The 23,134-nt window shown below is 45.7% G+C and overlaps 1 protein-coding gene across 1 annotated transcript in view; it reads left to right on the top strand.

Moving 5' to 3' along the window:
* Window positions 1-22,874, top strand: part of LOC126499827 (inhibitor of carbonic anhydrase) — a 40,932-nt gene extending 18,058 nt beyond the window's left edge. The window contains exons 8-17 of the mRNA XM_050139215.1: window positions 469-640; window positions 1,607-1,749; window positions 3,744-3,834; window positions 5,321-5,377; window positions 9,229-9,384; window positions 12,304-12,445; window positions 17,614-17,678; window positions 18,017-18,201; window positions 19,765-19,951; window positions 20,717-22,874. Of these exons, the coding sequence (XP_049995172.1) occupies window positions 469-640; window positions 1,607-1,749; window positions 3,744-3,834; window positions 5,321-5,377; window positions 9,229-9,384; window positions 12,304-12,445; window positions 17,614-17,678; window positions 18,017-18,201; window positions 19,765-19,951; window positions 20,717-20,751 (1,233 nt within the window). The 3' untranslated portion in view covers window positions 20,752-22,874. The remainder of the gene's footprint in view (window positions 1-468; window positions 641-1,606; window positions 1,750-3,743; window positions 3,835-5,320; window positions 5,378-9,228; window positions 9,385-12,303; window positions 12,446-17,613; window positions 17,679-18,016; window positions 18,202-19,764; window positions 19,952-20,716) is intronic.
* The last annotated feature ends 260 nt before the right edge of the window (window positions 22,875-23,134 follow it).

Raw genomic sequence — 23,134 nt, 5'->3', positions numbered from 1 at the left:
GATAGATAGATAGATAGATGATAGATAGATAGATGGATGGATAGATAGATAGATGGATACTCCTTGATGCAGTGAACTATGTTCCAGTAAACCTTCATCATTGTGCTAAAAAAAAAAAATTCAAACCACTGTGAGTCAACAACTGCCTTGTATTTTTTCTGTGCACTCAGATATATGATAGTGATTAAGCATAGTAAGGGATTTTCAACAATAATAATATATAGAAAATACAACCGTATACTTACTATAATTAAAGTTATTTAAAATTTATTGCTTTCTGGAACGTTCCATTTAGTATTTTCGAAGTGCTATTAACTGCAGGCAGCTGGAACAGCAGGAAGAAATGGTGGCCAAGGATGACTGCGTGGCTCTCCCCTCCTTTCCCTTTACCTAGTTTGGGTTCATTTCGTCTTCATTTCCACCCCACGCCAACAGTGTCCCTCCGTTCCTTCTCCTGCCTCTGAACAGGAACATTTTGGACATGGCAAGTCGTCTGCTTTCCAGCTCTTTGGCTCCCCTCATGGGAAAGACCTGCTGTTCACTGATGCTGCTCATGGATTTCTAAGGGTTCCTCCAAAGATGGACATCAACCTGTATCTGGGATACGAGTATTTTTCTGGCATTAAGAAACTAAAGAGAGGTATGTCAGGCCCCGTGGAGGGACCTGCTAAGCTTCACCACAGGGTGAGGCAGAAGTCGTGGACTAGAATTAGTGGCTGTGAATATCACCTAACCTTATTGATCTACAAAGCCCCCGAGAGCTACTCAATATCCTGGGCTGATGAGCAGATGTTCTGCCGAGCCAGGGAAAAGATCTAAGTTATTTAATGACAATAATGTTATATGGTGAAAGTGGTGGTGCTGGGACTTGAACCCAGGTCTTCACAGATGTGAAACAAAGACTCTGCTACTGAGGTGTGCTTCCAGTCCCTACAAAAGGGATTTCAGGACCTTCCTATTATAGACAACTTAATGCAACAGTGGCTCTGGATTCTTGTGTTAACTGGCTCCACTCACCCAGTGACAGACAGGTCTGTTCAATAGGGAGGACGGTCCATCCCAAGCTGACATGGGAACATGGCCACGGCCACAATCAGGAGCAGAACTAGAAAGGTTTTGAGTGCAGCTGCCACCCTCCCCTGGCTTTTCCCATCCCATTCTTTGCTTCTTCTCTGTCTTCACCCTCCTTTTAATCAAACAATAGTCCCTGCGCATCTACAGAGTGTTAGGTGGAAGCTAACACACTGGGGTGAGCATCAGCAATGAGACCATCAGAGCAGAACACATGACTTCCATGTTATACTGCCTGGATGGAAGTTCTGCAAAGGAAAGTTCCAGAAGGCCCAGCTTTGGGATGGAGAGCTGAGAAGCTTCCCTGGGGAGGTGACATCAGGAAGGAGGGAAGAGCTCCACTGTCACTATTTTTCACCAACGCCGGGATCTCTATTTCTCCTAGACAATGACAGGCAGCCAGGGACTGTGGCATGCAATGAGCCGTACCCGCTCATTGCCTTCAGTGATACCCCATTGGGCAGCATGTCTGCAGTCATCTGGGGATTGTTTTTTTTTTGGGGGGGGGTCCTTGCATCATCTCTATGCATCCTAGGTTTGGAAGACTCCCAGAGGGTGCAGTGGTGTGCAGTGGGCCAACAGGAGAGGGCCAAGTGCGACCACTGGAGCGCTGTGAGTGGTGGAGCGCTGGCATGTGTCACGGAGGAGACTCCTGAGGACTGCATCGCTGCCATCATGGTAGGAAGCCCCACTTCTTCATCGGGGCCCCTGATTTTGGGTAAATCTCTCAGCACTAACCCATGGATTCAGATTTTGTTGGGTCTGTAGTTTCCAAAGTTTGTCAGTTGTAAAGATTACAACTTGAGTACTCTTGAATATTGCCTGGCATAGGGTAAGCTGTTAATACGTGTTAGCTACTTTTATTATTTAAAGTCTTGGACACAGCAGGTGCACTTTCTTAGGCAATGAAACCGTAAGTTAAAATATGTTTTTAATAGTTGCATATCCAAGCACGGTGGTGCACAGTTGTAATCCCAGCACTCGGAAGATGAAAGCAAGAGGATCAGTTTAAGGCTATCCTTGGCTACCTAGTAAGATTGAGGCTAGCCTGGGTTACAAGAGACTGTTTCAAACAAACAGGCAAATAAACAAAACCCCCAAATCCTACATGATTTCATACTAAATATTTCAATGTCAATTTATCTAGCTAATTGATAGTTTTTATCTTTGAGTTATTTAATAAATTATTTGCTATTATACATATGGGATTGGAATTTTTTATCCCTGTAACTGTCAGTATTTTTGAGTTCATTGTTAATCTTAATCTATAGCTAATATTTCTGCAGCTACTTTCTACACAACATGTAAACTTCCATTAACTCTCTTAAACCTCATCAAAGCCCTCAGGGTACTTTTCGGTCATTTTAGGAACATAAAATTTGCAGGACAATGGTGACACACACCTTTAATCCCAGCACTCAGAAGGCAGGCAGATCTTTGTGAGTTCGAGGTCCAGCCTGGTCTACAGATTGAGTTCCAGGACAGCCTGAGCTGTTACACAGAGAAACTCTGTCTTGAGAAAAACTATACATATCTTACAATATTTAGGGATGTGTACTTTGAATAGCCACGTCCTGGAGGCAATGTGGCACAGTGGTTACTGTAGGAAATAGACCATCCATCAGACAAATCATTTAACATCTTTCTGCATTGGCTTGTTGGTTATCAAATGACACTTTCTGTTTTATTTGACTTTCTGAGGCATGGTGAGTGATTCATTGCCCAGTGTTTAAATATGTGTGTTCACAGAGTGTCACTCGTTTAATTATTTTTTATTATTATTGTTGAGCGTTTGTTTGCCATTTGGCTGGTACTGGGCATTAAAGTTGGCCCTTGCTCTTCCTTCCCATTGATCTACAGCCCAGCCCTGCACAATGCTCGGGAAGAGCCTGGTACAGGGCACCTTTCCCCTACCCTGCTTAGTTTTTAGATTTCCAGGGCTGCCGAGGAGTCAAAAGTGAAGTGCATACATGAATGTGCATTTGGTGTTGCTGGTGTTTGGCACAAAGTCTCACTCTATATCCCTGGCTGGTCTGGCACTCACTATGTTGCCCAGATTAGCCTTGAACTCATGGCAATTCTCCTGCTTCAGCCTCACCAGTGCTGGAATTACAAATATGAGCTACACTCCGGTTAACTACTTTATCTCAGTGATCTTATGTAGGACTATAAGAATACATTAGTTAATTGTGAATAATTATTTAATGGTTATTCATCATTTTGTTAATTATTTCTTAGTTGTTTGTTGGAAACATTTCTTGTGCCATTGAGTGCGGTGCTGATCGGATTTGGGGGACAGATTTGATTCCTCCGGTTGAAAGAAAACATTTTCCATGAGGCAGGTTAAATAGAGTACGTGAGCCTGGCACATGGGTTGTTGAATTAAGTGACAATAGTCATAAAGAAAGTGTGCTGTGTGCATGTCCAGGGATCTTCTAGGAGGACACAGGGATATCCCGAGGGCACGGCATGAGTCAGATCCTTGTTTCTAGCCAACAGGACAAAGACAGGTCTGGTTTTCTAAATTCCATGTTTTCACGGCAGAAGACTTGGGAGTACCACAGTCTGGTTAAATAAGTACACATAACAGGAACTCATGAGTTGAAGACTCTGAGGGTCAGTGGGATGGAAGACAGCCACACAGTTCACAACTGATTTCTCTCTTACCACAGAAAGGAGAAGCAGACGCCATGAGCTTGGATGGAGGATTTGCCTATGTCGCTGGCCACTGTGGTCTGGTTCCTGTCCTGGGCGAGAACTACAGTGAGTGGGTGGGACTCTCTGTTTCTCTCTGGGCGGGGGCACAGAAAGGTGATGAAACAGTACCATTTTTTTTCTGGTAAAATAATGATACTATATTTGTATCTTAGGGCTTTTGAAGTGGAATATTCTACTTCCCAACAGAGTCAGCTCAGCTATATATGTGGGTGTTAGACCTGTTTGCAAAGGTTTTAGGATCGAGGACTGGGCCACGGCAGCCATGACAGTTCAACCACTCCCCTCAATGCACCAACTTAAGAGTCACATAATGGTGAAAAGTGAGAGAGAGAGAGAGAGAGAGAGAGAGAGAGAGGAGGGAGGGAGGGAGGGAGGGAGGGAGGGAGGGAGGGAGGGAGAGAAAGACTTTATTCACCATAGCCACGCAAGGAAGAGGAACAGTAGGAGGCATCGTGACCCCCAAGTCCATCTTCAGGATTCTAATATGAAGGTTCAAATTTAAATAGAAGGCAAGAGATACACACAGACGAGCTGTCCTGGTCACGGTGTGGTCTCACCCATCATTGATCCAGCATATATTTTAGCTTTCCCTGCAAGGTGGTTTGACAAGTGTCAGAACTATATGAAGTCTCTCCTTGGGAGACAAATTCTTCCCCAGGCTGGCAGCAGTACTTCAGTCTTTCCCTTCCCCAGAACAACATTTCTGGAGGAATTCCAGTTCCTTGGGGACAACAACTGTTTCAATAGTCTGACGTCAAAGTGAGGGGAAACAAGTGTCTGTCTTTTCAGTATTTCTGCCCCTGCCAGGACAGTTATAGACAGACAGAGTTCAAGATCATACCTCTTACTATGGCTGTAACAATACTGAGGGTGTGGAGTGGGCAGAGCCACCACAGTGCTTGCCAAATGCCCATGGATTGAACTTGCTGTTAGCTCAGGGAAGACATCAGAACCAGACGGCTACTTCAAAAGGATCCCGGCCAATATCTGCTGTGGTCTCTCTTCTCCTCCCCTTCAAGGGGCACCTTGTTTTATTTTTGTATCTGTTTGAGTCTTGGGGAGATTCTGGGATGGAGGAGAGGGGGTTACCCTTTGCCAGTTGATAGCCAGTGACAGATCACTAAATCTACATTTCTCATTTTAGTCAATCTCGGTTGAGGTTGAGAAGTTCACAGCCTGGATAGAGTAACTTATATGAGAGTTTAACATGGACCTTCTGATGCATTTATCTAATTTTTCAATAAAAACTCAGGAGTTAGATATGGGGTAAGAACCTGAAGGGGGTAAGAGAAGCAGCAGAGAAGTGATCTCCATTCTCTTTTGTCCCTCCATTCAAAAGAGCCAAGAAGCTCTCTAAGCCCCACCCTACTACTTCCTGTCTCTCTATCTGTCTTCAGTCCTCCCAGACCTCTATGGTTAATTTTGGTCGGCTAGTAGCTAGCTTGGCCCTCTGATTCAAAGAAAACTTTATTGTCAGAAGGCAATCGAAACGTCGCACAACAACCTTCAGTGTTTCTGCTTTTCTTTTTAGTGTCTACAGATGGCCATGAGAGGCTGGGGTCTCAGTGTGTGAATGCACCTTTGGAAGGTGAGTGGGTCAGGAACATCGGGTTTAAAAGCAGAGCCTGATGCTTGGGAAGAGGATAACAGAAGCCTTAAAAGCAAACACAATTGGGGGCTGGGGTTAGCAGTGAAGTATGATGATTGGTCTTACAGAGGACCCAAGTTTGAGGACTCAAGAGTGATGCCCAGTGCTCACATCAGGTGGCTTACAAATATCTGTAATTCCAGTTCCCTCTTTGGTGCCCTCTTCTGGCCTCTGCTGGTACCTTCAGGAATCTGTACCCATAGATTCATGCAGGCACACACATATACACATAATTTTTTAAAAAAATTATAAATAAAACCAAACTTACTAGAGTTGAAAAAAGAAGCCCAGGTTATTGCTGATATACAAAACTGTCTCAAGGCAGACATAATGATTGATGTCTGCAGGTATCCCACAGTTGAAAAGACTTCTGTTAGCACGGCTCCTGTTTACTCTCCTCAGCAATCTGGTAGAATGGACATTATTGCTCCGTAGGATCTAGATGAGGAGATGAAGGCCCAAGGACTGGGTGGCTTCCCAGGGGCACACAGCCAGAAGTGGCTGCAGCTGAGCTTGAGAAGTGTTGAAGTAAGTGGGACCTCCAAGTCTTCCTGACACAGCCCTGTGTTCCTTTCATATTGTGCCCATCCTTGCATGAAGGTCAGCACTGGGGCAGGAGTCATCTGGGCACTTCTAGGAACAGGTGAGGCCTCATGTGAGGAGATTCGCAGGGTTGCTAAGGAAGAGGAAGAAAATGGGAACTACCCTGTGGTTAGCTGGAACTTATCGATGAGGGAGTTAACCTGATCTTTAAAATGAACCAGCCTGTCTTAGAGTTTCTATTGCTGGGATGAGACACCGTGACCAAACAGCAAACTGGGGAGGAAAGGGTTTATTCAGCTTATGCTTCCCCATCACAGTTCATCACCAAAGGAAGTCAGGACAGACACTCAAACAAGGCAGGATCCTGGAGGCTGGAGCTGATGAAGAGACCCATGAAGGGGGTGCTGCTCACTGGCTTGCTCCCTATGGCTTGCTCAACCTGTTGCTCAGCCCAGGGATGGAACTATCTACAATGGACTGGGTCCTCCCAAATTATGGTGGTTTGAAGGAAAATGATCCCCAAAGGGAGTGGCACTATTGGGAGGTGTGGCTTGTTGGAGTAGGTGTGGCCTTGCTGGAGGAAGTGTGGCGCTGTGGAAGCAGGTTTTGAGGTCTCATATATGCTCAAGCCACACCCAGTGAGACAGACCACTTCCTGTTGCCTGTGAGTCAAGATGTAAGAACTCTTAGCTCTTTCTCTAGCACCATGTCTGCCTACATGCTGTCTTGCTTCCCGCCATGACGATAATGAACAAAACCCCTGAACTGTAAGCAAGTCACTGCGATTAAATGTTTTCTTTTATATGAATTGCAGTGTTCATGGTGTCTCCTCACAGCAATAGAAAACCTAACTAAGACACTGGCTAAGAAAATGCTTTAGAGCCAAATCTCATGAAGGCATTTTCTCAATTGAGGTTTCCTCTTTTCAGATGACTCTAGTTTGTGTATCAAGTTGACATAAGGCTAACCAGGACACACACCCAGGAGATAAGCTCCTACCTGGCCTCTCTACATAGGCTGAAGGAGCTTATATCTCCCCTGAAGAGTCCAGTTTTGAAAGTTGCAGGTGGAGCATGGTGGTCCTTGGGTGTGTTTTCTGGACCAGCATCACCTGGGAATCTGTTGAAAATGAAACTTATTGGGTTCTTTCTACTGAGTCAAATGGTCCCTGGCTAGGGCTAGAAGTTTGTTTTGTTAGATTTAATGATCACGTTGGATTTAATGATAAGGTTTAAAAGTTCACTGGACACAGAGCCCCAGGGTGAACACCGGATTTTTACTTAGGCTCAGCAGAGATCTGGGGAGCTGAGGGCTTGGCCCAGCACAGCACATTCAGCCTCAGGAGGGCTTTGTCCCTGTTGAGCACCAGGTCACAGAAGCCCCTCGGCCATGCTTCACAAAGGTCACCAGAGTCCAAAGTTAAGTGTCATGTCCCAGCTCAGCTACAGTAGCTCACCCTAATCTCCCTGTAAGACAGGACCCCGAAGCTCTCCCCTTTCTAGACTCAGGGCTAAGACATCTTCTCTGCACTGTTTCCTTGTCCCCAAAGCCAAGGACTGGCTGCTTATCAGCCGAGTATGTTAGTCTGATCGATCATTTATGGTTAGAAACAACACACCTGTTTCAAGAGCAGCTGGGATTCCCAGGTGCTGCCGTCATATGCAAATGTAGGTCACCAAGGATGTTTAGAAGATGGTTCAGACAAATGTTGGCTATGGTAGAAAAAGTTCGATCAGAGCATGCGTGGAGAGGGCTTTGTATTGAACCAAATACATCAGTTATTTCCCTTGTTGCCATGACAAAAGCATCCAACAGGAGGAAGGGTTTATTTTAGCTTACAGTGCTAGGGGATACAATGCATCATAGTGCTGAAAGCAAGGTGATGGGAGTGAGAGGCTGCCTGGTCGTATTGTATCAGTAGTTGGGAAAGCAGGAAGAAATGAATGTCAGGGCTTGGCAACTTTTCCCTTTTCATGGAGGCCAGGGATTGGTACCTGCTTCCCAACCTCAATTAACCCAATCATCCCTCACTACATACCCAGAGCTTTATCTCCAAGGTGGTTCTAGTTCCTGTCAAGTCAACCATCAAGTGATCACACCAACTCTCTGTGTTTTTCTCTTATCTTTCTGTATCTACATCTCTCTTGTCTTTTTCCCTTACTGTCTCATTTGTCTCTCTGCTTCTGTCTCTCCTGTCTCTCTGTCTCCCTTTCTTGTCATTCTCTGTCTTTCCTATCTCTTTCTGTCTGTTTCTATATGTGTGTGGCTGTTTCTCTCTCTCTCTCTCTCTCTCTCTCTCTCTCTCTCACACACACACACACACACACAGAATCAAAGATAGACAATAGTATTTAATGTTGTAAATATAAAAACCTTAGACCCAAAAACAGTATTAGTGTTTTAGTACTAGTAGATAGTATTTAGCTGCTTGTATAACAGCCCAGTCAGAGGTTAGCTGCCCACTCGGTAGAATCCGCTTTACCTTGAGAGTCTAGCACTGCCTCTACCACCAGCACCACTGCTGGGAACCTACAGATTCACCCATTCTCCCCTCACAACAAGAGGCTCAGTACACAGGATGAGTTTTGGCTGTCATGTCACTAAGCAGAAATGTAGGCACCGACATAGGCACCGAGGTCACTTAAGAAATAGCCATGAGACAAGTCTTCCATTTGCCGTGTTGAGCCCCAGCTTCCCACAACTGGAACACATGCAGGTAGGGCAGGGTGTGTGTGTAACAGAGGTGGTGGTGAATCACATTGATTTCTAATTCTAAAGATTATAATTCTATCTAATCCTACCAATTCCTTCTTCAGATCAGACTCACAAATGAACACGATTCGGTGGTATATTCTTTGGACAGGGTTAACTGGTGCATTATTGATAGTCCCATGGATCGGGAAGGAGGCAAGAATGCTCGCTCCCACTAGGGAGCTGCAGCATCATCTTTTACGTGAAGGCAGGACAATAAGAGGGGTGCTGAAGGAGAAGCAGAGCCCCCCTCTGGCCACTTCCACCCCTCCATTCTCACACATCCTAAGGTCACACTTGTAGGCAAAGGCTGGTTATGCACTTTCCACACACCATCCGAGGGATGGAACAGAACAGAAAATGGAGAAACCAAGTTCCTATTCTCCATCACACAGAGAAGCCATTCAGTGTTGTGGGGAAGGGGGCGTGTCAGATCCTGCTTTTGTCTGCTCTCCTCCAAACAGTAAGAGCTTGTCTCTTGGTGTCTCCACCGCAAGGTTACTATGTTGTGGCCGTGGTTAAGAAATCAGACGTTGGCATCACCTGGAACTCTCTTCGAGGCAAGAAGTCCTGCCACACAGCAGTTGGCACTTCTGCTGGCTGGACCGTCCCCTTGGGTTTAATATACAACCAAACGGGGTCCTGCAAATTTGGTAAGTGTGTTCTCCAGGGGAAGTGGTGCCTTCCTTGAGCTTGTACCTGAGTTGGGGGGAAATTCAGTTCAGTGGAAGGCAAGGAATGTCCTAGGTAGGTATTTGGGCGAAGGGCCTGACAGACAGACGGTGAGCCCTACCTTTCCCTTTCTTTACAGCCACCTGCCCTCAGAGCTATGCACTCACATCAAAACAAGTGTGTGTGGAGAAAGGGGAGGAGTGAAAATGCCCCAGCTAGGTTTTTCTCCGGCTCCTACAAGAGCTCATCCTTTCTAATCTGGTTAAGAAAGAGTTGGGTTGCAAAAGGCAGTTCTTTCCCTGGTCTAAGCCCAATCTCTAAGCATTCACATCCAAGTGCGGCTCAATCGTCATGGGATGAATAACTGGGTTCTTGATATGCACTGGATAAAATGATGGATGCTACTGCAATAGGGTCTAAAGGGTGATAACTCCCAAACACAGATTTCTCCTTGACCTACAAATGCACGCACGCAGGCACACATACACAATCACATGCATGCACAGTTTCATGAAGTCTGCTTGGCCTCAAACTCATCATGTAGCTGAGGCTGACCTTGAACTCGCCATCCTCCTGCCTCCCAAGATCTGGGATTACAGGCATGTACCACCACATACAGCTCAAAGATTTGTCTAGTGTACTGTCTATTGCCATATCTTTTTAGGATCTCAAAGGCACATTAAACTCACCCTGTCCGAAACTGAGTTCTCTCATCCTACTCTGGTAATGTCCCAGAACTGCCTAGCATAGTGGAGGACGCTGGAGTCCTCTTTGACCAACAATGTCAGTTTCTCCTCCTCCCACCCATCTCTTGTTACTTTACTCTCATCTCTCCTGGCCCACTTCAGCAGCCTGCCACCTGAGCTGCGCATCAGCCCCTGATCCCATCCTCCTCTCGGTCAGCTAGACTTCTGCAGAGTGTGGATCAGACTGTGTGCCAATGCACTGAGCAAATCACTTCAGAGCCTCCTCATTTCTCTAGGGAGAAAGAACAGTAGCCACACAGTAAGATACCCTGGGGTCTTGACCAAAGCAAGCCCCTACCCCACTCCCCTCTCTTGATGGTCTACTTGAATGGCCTCCATTAAGATTTTCGTGCTATGACTGGACTCAGCTTCTCCACAGCCTTTTCAGTGGCCACTCCCTTGTCTGTAGGCTTCTACTCTCTCCCCCTCTCTTGGGGACAACCTACTCACCCCTCATCTCTTGTCTTGACTCCCAGGTCTATTGAGGGTCCCTCTGTCTCCAGTTTCATGGAGTCATAATCCTTCTTCCTAGAGCAAGAGGGGATATGCAGATCCATGGGTGCAGTTGCTTGAGTCCTGACAGGTACCCGTAGGTATTAGGGTGTAAGAAGGAGGGGCCCATGCTCAGTGTCCTTGGTGTAGTTCCCTGGAATCCAGTGCTAGGCCTGGAAGCCATGATTTTCTATTCCTTTCCTGACTTGAAGTCACAATGACAAACTTTGTAAGGGAAGACCAAGACAGCAGAGATCAGAAAACACGGGTGTAAGTTAAACAACCCCCCCCCATTTCCACTCTGTTAGGTCTAAATTATCTATCTGTCCCTCATCACCCCTGCCCTGTGTGGGGACAGGGGTGGACTTCTGTGAGCTCACAGTCTGGTCCATCTCAGCCAGTTCCTTTACGTTGTCTGTCTGCAATCTTTTCTTTTATTCTATAATGTTCTTGTTCCTTTTTAAAAAATTAGTTTTGCATGTATGATGTATGCATGTATTCATGTAGGTGTGGATACGTACATGTGCAGGCACACATGTGCACATATGTGCATGGATATTTTGCATGTATGGTGTATGTATGTGTTCATGTGGGTGTGGATGTGTGCACATATGTATGGCTGTTTTGCATGTATGATATATGTGTGTTCACCAGGGTGTGGATATGTGTACATATGTGTGCACATGTGTATGGATGCTAGAGGAGGATGTTGGATATCTTCTTCCATTGATCTCAATACTACCATTTTTTGTTTGCGTTCCTCTGTGTAGCCCTGGTGGTCCTGGAACTTGCTATGTTGATTATGTAGACAAAGTCAGAGATCCAACTGTCTCTGCCTCTTAAGTGCTGGCATTAAAGGCCTCTTGTCGTCAGAGGCTGCTTGTTCATTCCTGGCCACCCAAACCCGAAATAACCGCACAGAAATTGTATTAATCAAAACACTGCTTGGCCAGTTAGCTTAAGCATATTGCTAGCTAGCTCTTACATCTTAAATTAACCAATTTCTATTATTTTATATTTTACCCTGAGGCTTGTGGTTTACCGGTACCAGCGTGCAGGCATCTTTCTTCTCTGGTGGTTACTTGACTTCTCCCTGACTCTGTCCACTCTCTTTATATATCTTTTTCAGCCTGGCTATATTCTGTTAAGCCCTTGGCCAAAAGCAGCTTCTTTATTAACAAATGGCAATAAAATATATTTCTAGCACACAGAAAGGAATTTCACTTCACCTCCCCTTTTCTGTCTAAATAAAAAGGAAGGTTTTAACTTTAACATAGCAAGATTACATACAACAAAACTTATCAAACAATAATTATGGTTACAATATTTATATCTACTTTATCTTTTATCATAACTAGGGAAAACTATAATTATAACTATCTATTCTTCAATTCTATCAAAGACTCCAGAAGGATATAATTTTATGTAAGTAAACAGGAAGTCCATTGTAAGCAACTTCCAAAACTCTAGAATTGACAGAGACATCTTGCTGCCTGAAAAGTCACCCAAAGTTCTTATGTAACACTGGGGCACCCATCTTCAGCCTACAGGCCCATAGTATCTGGCAGGCTTTTCCAGTTTGTGTTACGGGCACTGTTGGGGACAAGCCCTGGGGCTTTCCCGCGATCACTGAAGAGCTGTTCTGGCTGTCCTTCTTCACAGATGAGTTCTTCAGTCGCAGCTGTGCCCCAGGGTCTAAGCCAGGCTCCAGTCTCTGTGCTCTGTGTGTTGGTGGTGACAACCCAGCCCACATGTGTGCTGCCAACAGCCATGAGGGATACCATGGCTCCAGCGGAGCTCTCAGGTTAGTATCTGTGCTCTTTTTTCTCTTGGTCTCGCCCCATCGACCCCGTCATCCCCTTATCCTTTTCATCATTCCAGTCCCTGGGTGTCAGTTTAAAAGGAGCCGGATCTGGAGAACAGAGTTACTGCAATTCCAGTTGTTTTATGGTCTGATATTCAGCCAGGTTCTGTTGTAGGAGGCCGCTTGTTTGTTCCCCGACTGCCCAGCAGCTTAGCTCCAAAATAACAACTTCAAAAATTGTATTAATTAAATAACTGCTTGGCCCATTAGCTCTAAGTTCTTATTGGCTAACTCTTACATCTTAATTTAACCCATTTCTAGCAATCTGTATATCACCCTGAGGCTGTGACTTACCTGGTAAAGTTCTGACATCTGTCTCTGGTGGGGCTACATGACTTCTCCCTGACTCCACCTCCTTTCTCCCAGCATTCAGTTTAGATCACCCCTCCCTACCTAGCTCTATCCTGCCCTATCAACAGGTCAAGGCAGTTTCTTTATTCACCAATGGTATTCACAGCATACAGAGGGGAATCCCACATCAAGGATCTAGAGAGAGTAATCCCTTGGCCCAGCTGCCTGAGGGCACTTCAGGGGCCTGGGCAGGGCAGGATTGGGGGTGCAGAGTCTACTTTCCCTCCTTTCTTCTGTGTGACTGTAGATGAGCCATGGGCTCTGTTAGAGTTCAGCTGTCAATCACAGGAGAGACCCAGACACCTGCTTCCTACATTCAGTTGCTTGAATATCTTTTATAATAGATCTGTCTAGGCTCCTCCAACCATTTAAGAAAATGGAGACGTACCAGGTGCTGTTTTAGGTAGAGGCATCTTGTCTACCCCATGCCCCAGTGGAGGAGCAGGACAGTAAGCACACAAGCAAGCAGGATTCTTCTCAACGGCACATGCAGTAGAGGGACCAGGGGAGACATTGTTAGGGAGCTTTTCATCCTTGTAACAAAATGCCTGAGACTCTCAACTTGTAAGGAGAAAAAGTTCATTTTGTCCCATGGTCTTAGAGCTTCTAGTCTGTGACCAAGTAGAATCAGCATGGTCCAACCATTCCTTTCAAAGGCATGCCCCAGTGACCTCAGGATTTCTCACAAGGCCCCAGCTCCTCTTGGTTTCACCTCTAAAACCATCTCCTCAGAACCATGCTATTTTTAAAATTTGAGTTTAAACTTTATTTTAATTTTGATATGTATATGCGTGTCCATATCTCTGTGTGTGTCTGTGTCTATTTCTGTGTGACTGTGTCTATGTGTCTGTGTGAATATGATCATGTATATACAGATGCCTAAAGATGCCAGAAGAGGGCATCAGAGACCCTGGAGTTGGAGGTATGGGCGATTGCCAGCTGCCCCACATGTGTGTTGGGAATTGAACTCTGGTTTTTCTGGAAGAGCAGTAAGTGCTCTTAACCACTGAACCTTCTCCCCAGCTTCTGGATCCAAGCCTTGTCATGTACTTTGGAAGATGGTCAAGAGCCTCACACAGTAGGGATTGATGTGGCGGTGACCAGGACAGGGGACAGCTTTAGAAAAGTACATGGGGAAGGCGTTTGAGAGCAGAGGGATCAGGAGAGCAGAGAACTAAATAATGAGAGGAATTCAGCCTGAGAGAATCTGTAGCCAGGGTCATCTAGAAGTAAGCCAACAAGACTTATGAGGGCATGGGCGGCGCTCACCACACCACAGTGAGGACAACAATAGAGGTTTGCAGACTGGAGTGTGGAGAAGGAGGGCTCTGGGTTGTGACCTGCTGGGTCAGCATCTAGTGGCCATGTCTGATGAACCCTGTAAACCTGGCTGAGCAGGCAGACTGAGTTCTAAGCATGATGAGCCAAGCTAGATGTGTTCTGATGGCGGGGCGGGGGTGCTGGTCGAGTAAAAGCTGTGTAGGTGGCGTGTGGTGGACTAGAAAATGCTCCCGTCCCCATATACACCAGGAGAGTACCCTGCCCTCCAAACTTTTCCCTCTCTTATCAGTCATGGACTAGTGACAACAATATCTGCTGAATGTTAAATCCAGGCCAAACTAGCTTGAAACTTTTTATATCGTGAGGTATATTGTATTAGGTTTGACCCAACATCAATACTTTTTCAAAGAAAAATTTGATTCTCTCTCTCTCTCTCTCTCTCTCTCTCTCTCTCTCTCTCTCTCTCTCAGTGTGTGTGTGTGTGTGTGTGTGTGTGTGTGTGTGTGTGAGAGAGAGAGAGAGAGAGAGAGAGAGAGAGAGAGAGAGAGACTTGTACACGATAGTGTACATGTGAAGATGAAGACAATTTGAGCCAGTTGGCTCTCTCTTTCTACTATGTGGGCTCCAGAGATCAAACTCAGATTGCCAAGTTTGATGGCATGAGTCTTTTTCCCCCAAAATAAGACAGAACCTTACTATGCAGCTCAGACTGGCCTGAAAATTATCAGGAGCACACAGAGAACCATCTTAGCTCCAGATATCTCATTCACTATTGCCATCTCACTCCCCCAGCCTCATTCATCCCGGTACACTCCAATTCTGGGAGTACTTCCTGTTCTCACGCCTGCAGCCACATCCTGTTTTCCTACAGTCCACCCACACACATTTAATGACCAGTCATGGTCATTGTCCTTCTGCCCTCAGTGCCTATCCCTCCTTCTGGCTAAACTATGAAATTGGTGGACGGAGGCCTCCAGCTGTCTGGCTTCCTTTTCAAGCAATGAGGACCAAATTCAAAAGATGCATGCTTCTGGGTTTCTACTGCTTCCTAGGAGACAAAGCAATTAGAAGAGAGGAAGCCCACAAAGCCTCAGTACTGGATCAGCTTCAGGGCAGTATCTGCCAGCACCGGTACCCTTGGATGCTGTCTCCCAGCCTTCATTCTGGACACTTGTCCTCTCCTGGCAGAGCCCAGTCCTGTACCCGTAGAGACAGCCTCTCCTGTCCATTCTAAGGGCATCACCCCATCAATTCTCTTTCTCCTGCATCAGCACATTCTCTCTTCCTAAGTACTATGCCATAACCAATGAACCATCAGGGTTCCATACTTTCTTGTTTACTAGGTCATTCCCAGCAGCTTGTAAACATGCTGTTATTCTTTCAATCAAACAAAAGATGAATTCAAGCAACCATGTCTTCTTCACTCTTTGCAACAAAAAATACTTGAAGTTAAATATCCTTGCTCACTCCATTTTCTCTCCTTTCAATTTCTTCAGAACCCAGTTTAAGAATCTGTTCAAGGACTGGGGAAGATGGTTCAGCTGGCAAACCACTTACCTTGGGTTTGATTCCCAGCACCCATATGGCAGCTCACAAACTTGTGTAATGCCAGTTCCTGGAGGATCTGACGCCCTCTTCTGGTCTCCATGGGCACTGCATGCATGCTGTGTACAGCGTTTTATGCAGGCAAAACACTCATACAAATAAAATAACAAAAACCAGAGAAGGCATTTAAATGGTAATGAAACAGTTCTGAAATCAAAGAAAGATTAAAATTATATGAGAACAAGTATAACTGTGGCAGATGCTTGTTGAGGTCACAGGTGGGGCTGCAATCAGAGTACCTGGTGAGGACCTGCCCCTGGGAGACCCAGCTTCCTCTAGCTAGACAGTAGAAGAGGAAACAGTTGGCAGGTCTTGGAGAGGACCACAAGGAAAAAGCCACCATATGATTCCTGTGTTTTCTCTGGGTAGCAGGAGGCACAGTGTATGCATTCTGGGAGGAATTGGAAAGGCATAGATTAGTGGGAGGTGAGAAAACCACAAAGTGAGTGAGTGGTGGTCTGATGATGTAGTTCTCAGAGTGATCATGACTCAGACTTGGGGGTGGGGTGGGGGGCTTGGGAAAGCAGATTTCATGTCACAATGTCCACACTCTCCCATTCACCCATCAGGCTAGTAGGGATCAAGTACCTGCACCAAGTTTTCAGGATGCTGGTGCTCAGGTACTTGCACTGAATTTTCAGGATGCTGATGCTCAGGTATTTGTACTGAGTTTCTAGGATCTGATGCTCAGGTACCTGTGCTGGGTTTCCAAGATACTGATGCTCAGGTACCTGCACTGGGTTTCCAGGATGCTGGTGTGATGGATGAGCCTTAGCTTCCAGCTCTGAGGACCACTGATCTGGAGTAGAGAATAGAGACCAGGAGTGTACCTTTGAGACTAAAGAGCAGGCGGTCTTGCTCGGTCTGCCTTGCCCTGAGGTGCCTACTGATCTAAGTCAGGTGACCATGCCCATTCAGGAGTGGAATTCTGTAGGAAGAGCCCATGAAGAAAAGAAGTAAGGTGGGGGTTTCCATGAGTCTGAATGGGCACAACTGACCCCAGTTATAGACAGAGTGACCTGAATTCAAGAGAGAAAGAAGCCTGGGGAGGAACTGGTGATAGTGTCTCACAGTGCTGACAAATTCCTAAGAGAACATCTTCAAGGAGTTTTCGCCCATGGTTTCCATCCATGGTCACCTTCTTCCACTGCACAGGCCTGAAGTGACACGGAGCATCATGATGGAAGAGTGGAGGGAACAAATGGCTCCCTCAGAATGGCCAGGAGGAAGCCAGTGTGGGACAGGATGGGAGAGACAAGATATGCCCTTCAAAGGCGTGACCCCCCCAACCTCCTAAAGTTCCTACCAACTGACACCAATTAAGGACTCAGTCTTCACCACACAAGCCTGGGGGTAACATTTCATATTCAAATCCTAAGTGTCCCTGATAATCACTAGACATTTCCATCAAGCTGATATCACAGAATTCATTTCCTGACATTTTTTTTGTACACGGGTGCACATTTCCCCATGGGATTAAGGATCAGTCCTGTCTAGAGATGAATGTCACTGTTATCAGCTGAGTGACACATGAGTGCAATATGACTCCTCCACAGCTATGGGTCCACACTGATTGTAGCGTCTCGTGGTGCTGCTACACCACGTGGGTTTCTCCCTACATGTCTCTGTTAATGGGAGAACACAAGTGGTGGGAATTTAAAACAAGGACCCGGATGGTGGTGTTTACAAATGCAAGTCGTTGAGCAGTTCTGTCTTCCCATTGCTTTTGTCATCTGCCACCCAAGGGCCCTGCAGGAGCTAGAGTTGCTTGTGTGGGAGTTGGGGAGCCTGGGGAAGGGGTGTGACTCCCCCTGGGCAGCTCCCTTTCACTTCTGTTGATCCTCATTGCTGACCTGGCCCTTGTTGTGCAGGTGTCTGGTTGAGAAGGGGAACGTGGCCTTCATGAAGCACCCCACAGTTCTACAGAACACTGATGGTAGGTGCCTGCACTGGGCTTTCCTTCCGTGGAGTCTTCCTGGCAGGGTGGCTCCCCAAGACACAACTGGGGAAGTTTAAGAGCTAAACCTAGCAGGCCCCAGTGAATGGGTCCTAGCATTTTAAATTAATCTCACATTTTAACTTACTTCAAATCTGTTCAGGCTCGGTGAGGCTAATTATCATCCTGGCCTTGACCCCAGATGAAAAAAACACACAGAGCCCATGGGCTGTGTGAGGATGTCTGACTCTCTGATGGACAGACATTCTTTTGATATTCCAGATCAAAGTTCTGGACCAAAGCTGTAAGCTGTGGCTGACCCATCTTTTTCTCCCTAGGGAAGAACCCTGAGTCTTGGGCTAAGGGCCTGAAACCGGAAGACTTTGAGCTGCTGTGTCTTGATGGCACCAGGAAGCCTGTGACCGAGGCTCAGAGCTGCCACCTAGCCAGAGTGCCAAACCATGCTGTGTTCTCCAGGAAAGATAAGGTCGACTTTGCTCGCAGAATACTCTTCAACCAACAGGTATGGGCACCGGTGCCTACTTCCTATGACTCAGTGCTAGTTCCCAGAGCTGTGCTGACACCATGCACCCAACTCATACTCTTTCTCCATGAGGAGAGAGCCCTGGGCCTCCTCGTCCTGCCTCTGGTTGTATCTGATGCCCATTTATTCTGTAGCTCTCTAAGGAGCTAAGAGAGCAGCCTGGGATTCATTGCCCTTAGTAAACACGCAGAATCTCGTAGGCCTCTTCAATTTTCCATGAGATTCAATCCATTCTCTCTTCGGGTGTAATAAGGGATCCATTGACTCACTGACTGAGTTAAGCGTAGGTAAAGCGAAACAGTGGCTTCTCTAGCTAACTTGTGGGTCAATCTGAATTTGTCTCCATAACCTGGATAAGCTGGGCATCGTCTGAAGTTAAAGAGCCAAACATCTAGACACTTTCTGACCTTACTGGGAGCTGACAGGATCTGATCTTTTGGAGTAGGAGATACCTAACCTAAACAGTCTAAAGGAAAACCCATAGTCTCCTCTGTCTCTTGAGGAGACACTACACTCTTGGAGGTTCCCCAAAGGAGAAATCCATGTTTCCCCTTCACATCCCTGTTAAAGGATAGTGGCCCAGTATCCCAGTTTGCTTCTCTTTGCTGGGCTAAGACCACACTAAAAGCAACTTTGGCACAGAAAGGGTTTATGTGGCTTATGAGTTATAGTCCATCACTGAGGAAGCCAGGTAGGAGCTGGAGGCAGGAACCGAAGTGGAGACCATGGAGGATCACTACTTACTGTCTTGTTCTGGGCTCACATAAAGCTATCTTTCCTGCATTGCCCCAGCCTACCTGCTGAGAAATGGTACCACTTGCAGTTAACTGGGCCTTCCTATATCAACTATCAAAAAAAAAAAAAGCCCCATCGATGTGCCTATGGTCAATCTGACAGAGGCTTTGGTTAACTGAGAAACCCTCTGCCTAGCCGTGTCAGATTGACAACCAAAATTAACCCTCACACCCAGGAAAACCACTAAAGTAAGTATCTTGACTGTGGAATCTACAGGGGAAAGTCTCCCAGAAGACAAGCTGCCATGTTAGCTACAAGGAAGGTAAACTAAGGCAGGCAGGCAGGATGGAAATATGGAACTGGCTGAACTCCAGAGAACAGAAGGGGCAAAGCAGCAAGAGTCCACCTCAGGCAGTGGACGGACCTGGGAGGGCGATCCAGACATCTGGGGAAGCACCTGGCACGGACTAGCTAAGTAGTGACGTCTGGCCAGCTTTCTAATTACATGCCTCTACATACATTGTTGCACATGTGATATTACTGTCTCCATTCACAAATGAGCAGACTGAGGTTGACTCAGCTTTGCGAAGAATTCCCCTAAGTTCGCATAGCAAGGCAGAGATGAAGCCAGGATGCCAACCTGTGGACCATGCTTTCTGTTACTACAGTATTTCCTAAGCTGTTGTTGTGTCCTGGGGTTCTCCAAGGGCTGGAGCTGAACAGTGCCGAAGCCTTTGGTCTACTAGACAGAGTTGACACCTCTCTGTTTTCTGGCACCTCGGTCACTGTCTGTCTGTCTCAATTCAGGAGCTCTTTGGAAGAAATGGATTTGAAAAAATGATGTTCCAGATGTTTGACTCCTCAGCCAAGGACCTGCTGTTCAGCGATGACACGGAATGCTTGTCTAACCTTCAGAACAAGACAACGTACGAAACATACCTAGGACCACAGTACCTTACCCTGGTGGACAACTTTAGGCAGTGCCTGTCCTCTGGTAAGTAGAACGGAGCACCGAGCAGAAATAACACAAGGTTCAAAGTCAGTATGTTTATATCAAGAACTCAGACGTGTCAAGTTCTCAGCTGGCACGGACAAGGGCGTGGAGAAGCGGAAACTTTCTCCTGGCCTTGCAGAAGGATTCCGCTACCATTGAATCGATTCAGCTAGACAAGAGTGAAAGGCACAGTCTATGAAATGCTAGATTGTCTGAAGGAGGCGAGAAGTGTTCCAGAACTTGAGAGCACTTGGTAACGAAGGTCTTCGTCTTCTCCTGTGTATTTGCACTATTGCTATCATCTGGGGGCTTGGGAAAAGGCACAAGCTGTATTTACCACGGGACTGACGGAAGGACCGATGACAGACTGATTTCTGAACGTTTTATATTAAATTCACAAAATGAATAAAAACAAATACAGCATGGTTAGCACTAAAGAAGTCTTGGTATAAGTATTTTAGATGGAATAGCTGTCTAAAAAGAAAGAAACTGGGAAAATAAAATTAAAACTGAGAGAATAGAATTATTGGGCATAAGCCTGAATTTTTATAGCATTATGTTGTGTGCTAGAGATACTGAAAGCGGGAAGAAAGGGCAGTACAGAGAGTGTGAGGTCTTAAATCATCTCAGTTCACCATGACTTACTTTTAGAAGACAGAAGAGTTCCTGACATGTTTTCAAGAACTTTGCTCTTAAGAACACAGGACACTGGAGCAGAGAGGATTGTGGGAATGATGGTCTTTTCTTTTGTGTTTCACTTCACAGAACTGCTCGACGCTTGCACGTTCCACAGACATTAACCCCATTCAGCCGGGGTCTCACAGGATCAGGGGTCCTGATGGTTTTTCTCCATGTGGATGCGTGCTGACATCTTTATAACTCGATGTCATAATTGGAGCGAAAAGAATTCCGACAAATAAAAAATCTCTTCCCAGAAAGCTTCACCGAATGTTCTTAGATTTGGGACAAATAAGACTTTTTAGATTAAATTTGAGCTTCTAAGGTTAGTAGCTACTGAAATTTCTATCTTACAAGCTGGTGAGATGGCTCAGGGGGCAAAGGCAGCGACCTGAGTTTGATCTCTGGGACCTGCACAGTGGAAGGAAATAGTGGACTCCAACAAGCTGTCCTCTGACCTCCACACGGACATAAGGGCACGAGTGTGCCACCGTGCACCAACACACACAAATAAAGGAGTGTTAAAAATACACCTTTGGGGCGATGACCAGTGGGTTAGCGTTTACTTTGGAAGCACGAGAACTTGAGTTTGGATCCCCAGAATCCACGTGAAAACCGAGTGTGGCTTCGTGTGTCTGTGATCTTGGCATTGTAAAGAGATAGGTGGAACCCAGGGCTTGTGGTCACCTGGTCTAGCTGAGACAGTGACACTCAGGTTCCTCAAGAGACCCTGTCTCAAAACAGTAACGGGAAGAGTGACAGAAAAAGACACCTGGTGTCAAACTATAACCTCCACATGTTCATACATGGGACTGTGCTTACGTAGAACATGCACGCACATGCACACACACACACACGGGGGGAATTTTAAAAATAATATACTTTTAAAAGAGCTCAACCTAACTAATTTGACTTGTCCCCTCATACCCTGATTCTTTTACACAAGAGACAAATCATTCAGTTATAATTTGAACAACAAATCTGTCTGAATACCATCCAATCAGTGACGATAAGATCACACACACACACACACACACACACACACACAAAACCCTATCAGTGTGTTCATCAGAGACAGCTTACATAATAACAAGAAAGGACAAGGAATGATCTTGTGTATTTTTAAAACGCAGTTTGGGGCTTTGGGAGAACCTCAGCTTGGATCCCCAGCACTCATGTAAAGGGCTAGGTAGAGTGTCTGGGAAAACAAAAACAGGATCATTCCCAGAGTTCCCTGGGTGACCAGGCTAGCTGAATGGGTGAGCTTCAGGTTCAGTGAGAGACCCTGTCTCAAAAAGTAAAGCAGAGAGCAATAGAAGCCAACACTAGACTTTGACCTCCGGTCTCCACATGCATGTGTATATACAGGCACATGCACCCCCCATATTCATACATAAAACATCATCTTTTGACATTTTAAATTAATGCCAAAGGCGATCAAAGTCTGTTATTGTTTCCTGAAAAATATTAAAATTATGGCAAACATTGTACCTGACTGCTTGTTCAGTCAACTTTCTAAAAAGTGTGATGCACGAGACACTTGCTTCTTTTCAGTTCTTATCAGAAATGTCACCATCTCTAGTTATTTCTACAACGCCAGCTTGTGACAGCCTCTTAGCAAGTGTGGACTTGGAGCTAAGATTATATGTCGCTAAAAGTCAGATTTCTACAAGTGAGTGAAGGAGTGGCCGGAGCAGGACGCACCCGCTTCACAAACACCTGAAGAGCAGGAAAAGAATACATGAAACAGCTCGACAGCAGGGAATTTGGAACCATGGAGGAAGGGAAACAAGAGCTGGGATGATGATGACCCCGCCTTCTGCCAGTCTGAAGTTTCCAGAAACAGAGATAGAAATCTGAGTCAATGTGACCGGCATCAAGTGCCAAACAGGATGGAACTTTGCAGGGGAACTGTTCATGGCCCACACTACAGTGTCCTTGATGAACCTGCACCAGTACAGACTGAAATTAAAACCCAACACAGTACAGGGGACTCACAACACATGTCACTGTAGCCCTGGGCAATCCAGCCTCTCTTCCAGCCTTGGCAGGCATCTGCATATGTATGTGCTCACATACTTCACACACACACACACACAAATACATACACACACAGGAACACAGACACACACACAGACATACATGCACACAAGACTAAAGGCAAAAGTCTACCGATAACAACTGTTTTGTTCAAAGACAGATCATTATTATTTCAGATAAGTTAATAAAGTTCATCAAACTGTTTTGTTATGTTCTTAGTGTTTGTAGACTGTGTAGTGATACCCTGGCTTCCATTCTTGACACGAGGGATGTATTTCTCTCTTTGATCACTCTAGCTAAAGCTGTGTGGATTTTACTCTGCATTGCCAGGAACAGACATTTGGTTTTATTAATTGTCACAATTCTTTCTCTATGTTCTATCTAATTTTTTCATTGTGGCCCTTTTGTTTTGCTTTCTGTGTATTTTTCATTTAATCTTCATTTTTGATTCTTTAAATTTATGAT

The sequence above is a fragment of the Alexandromys fortis genome, unplaced genomic scaffold (genome assembly GCF_014885135.2).
Source record: "Alexandromys fortis isolate MF-2015 unplaced genomic scaffold, M_Fortis_MF-2015_v1.1 scaffold_36, whole genome shotgun sequence".
NCBI classification, from domain to species: Eukaryota; Metazoa; Chordata; class Mammalia; order Rodentia; family Cricetidae; genus Alexandromys; species Alexandromys fortis.
This window is presented reverse-complemented; position numbering and strand designations above follow the sequence as displayed.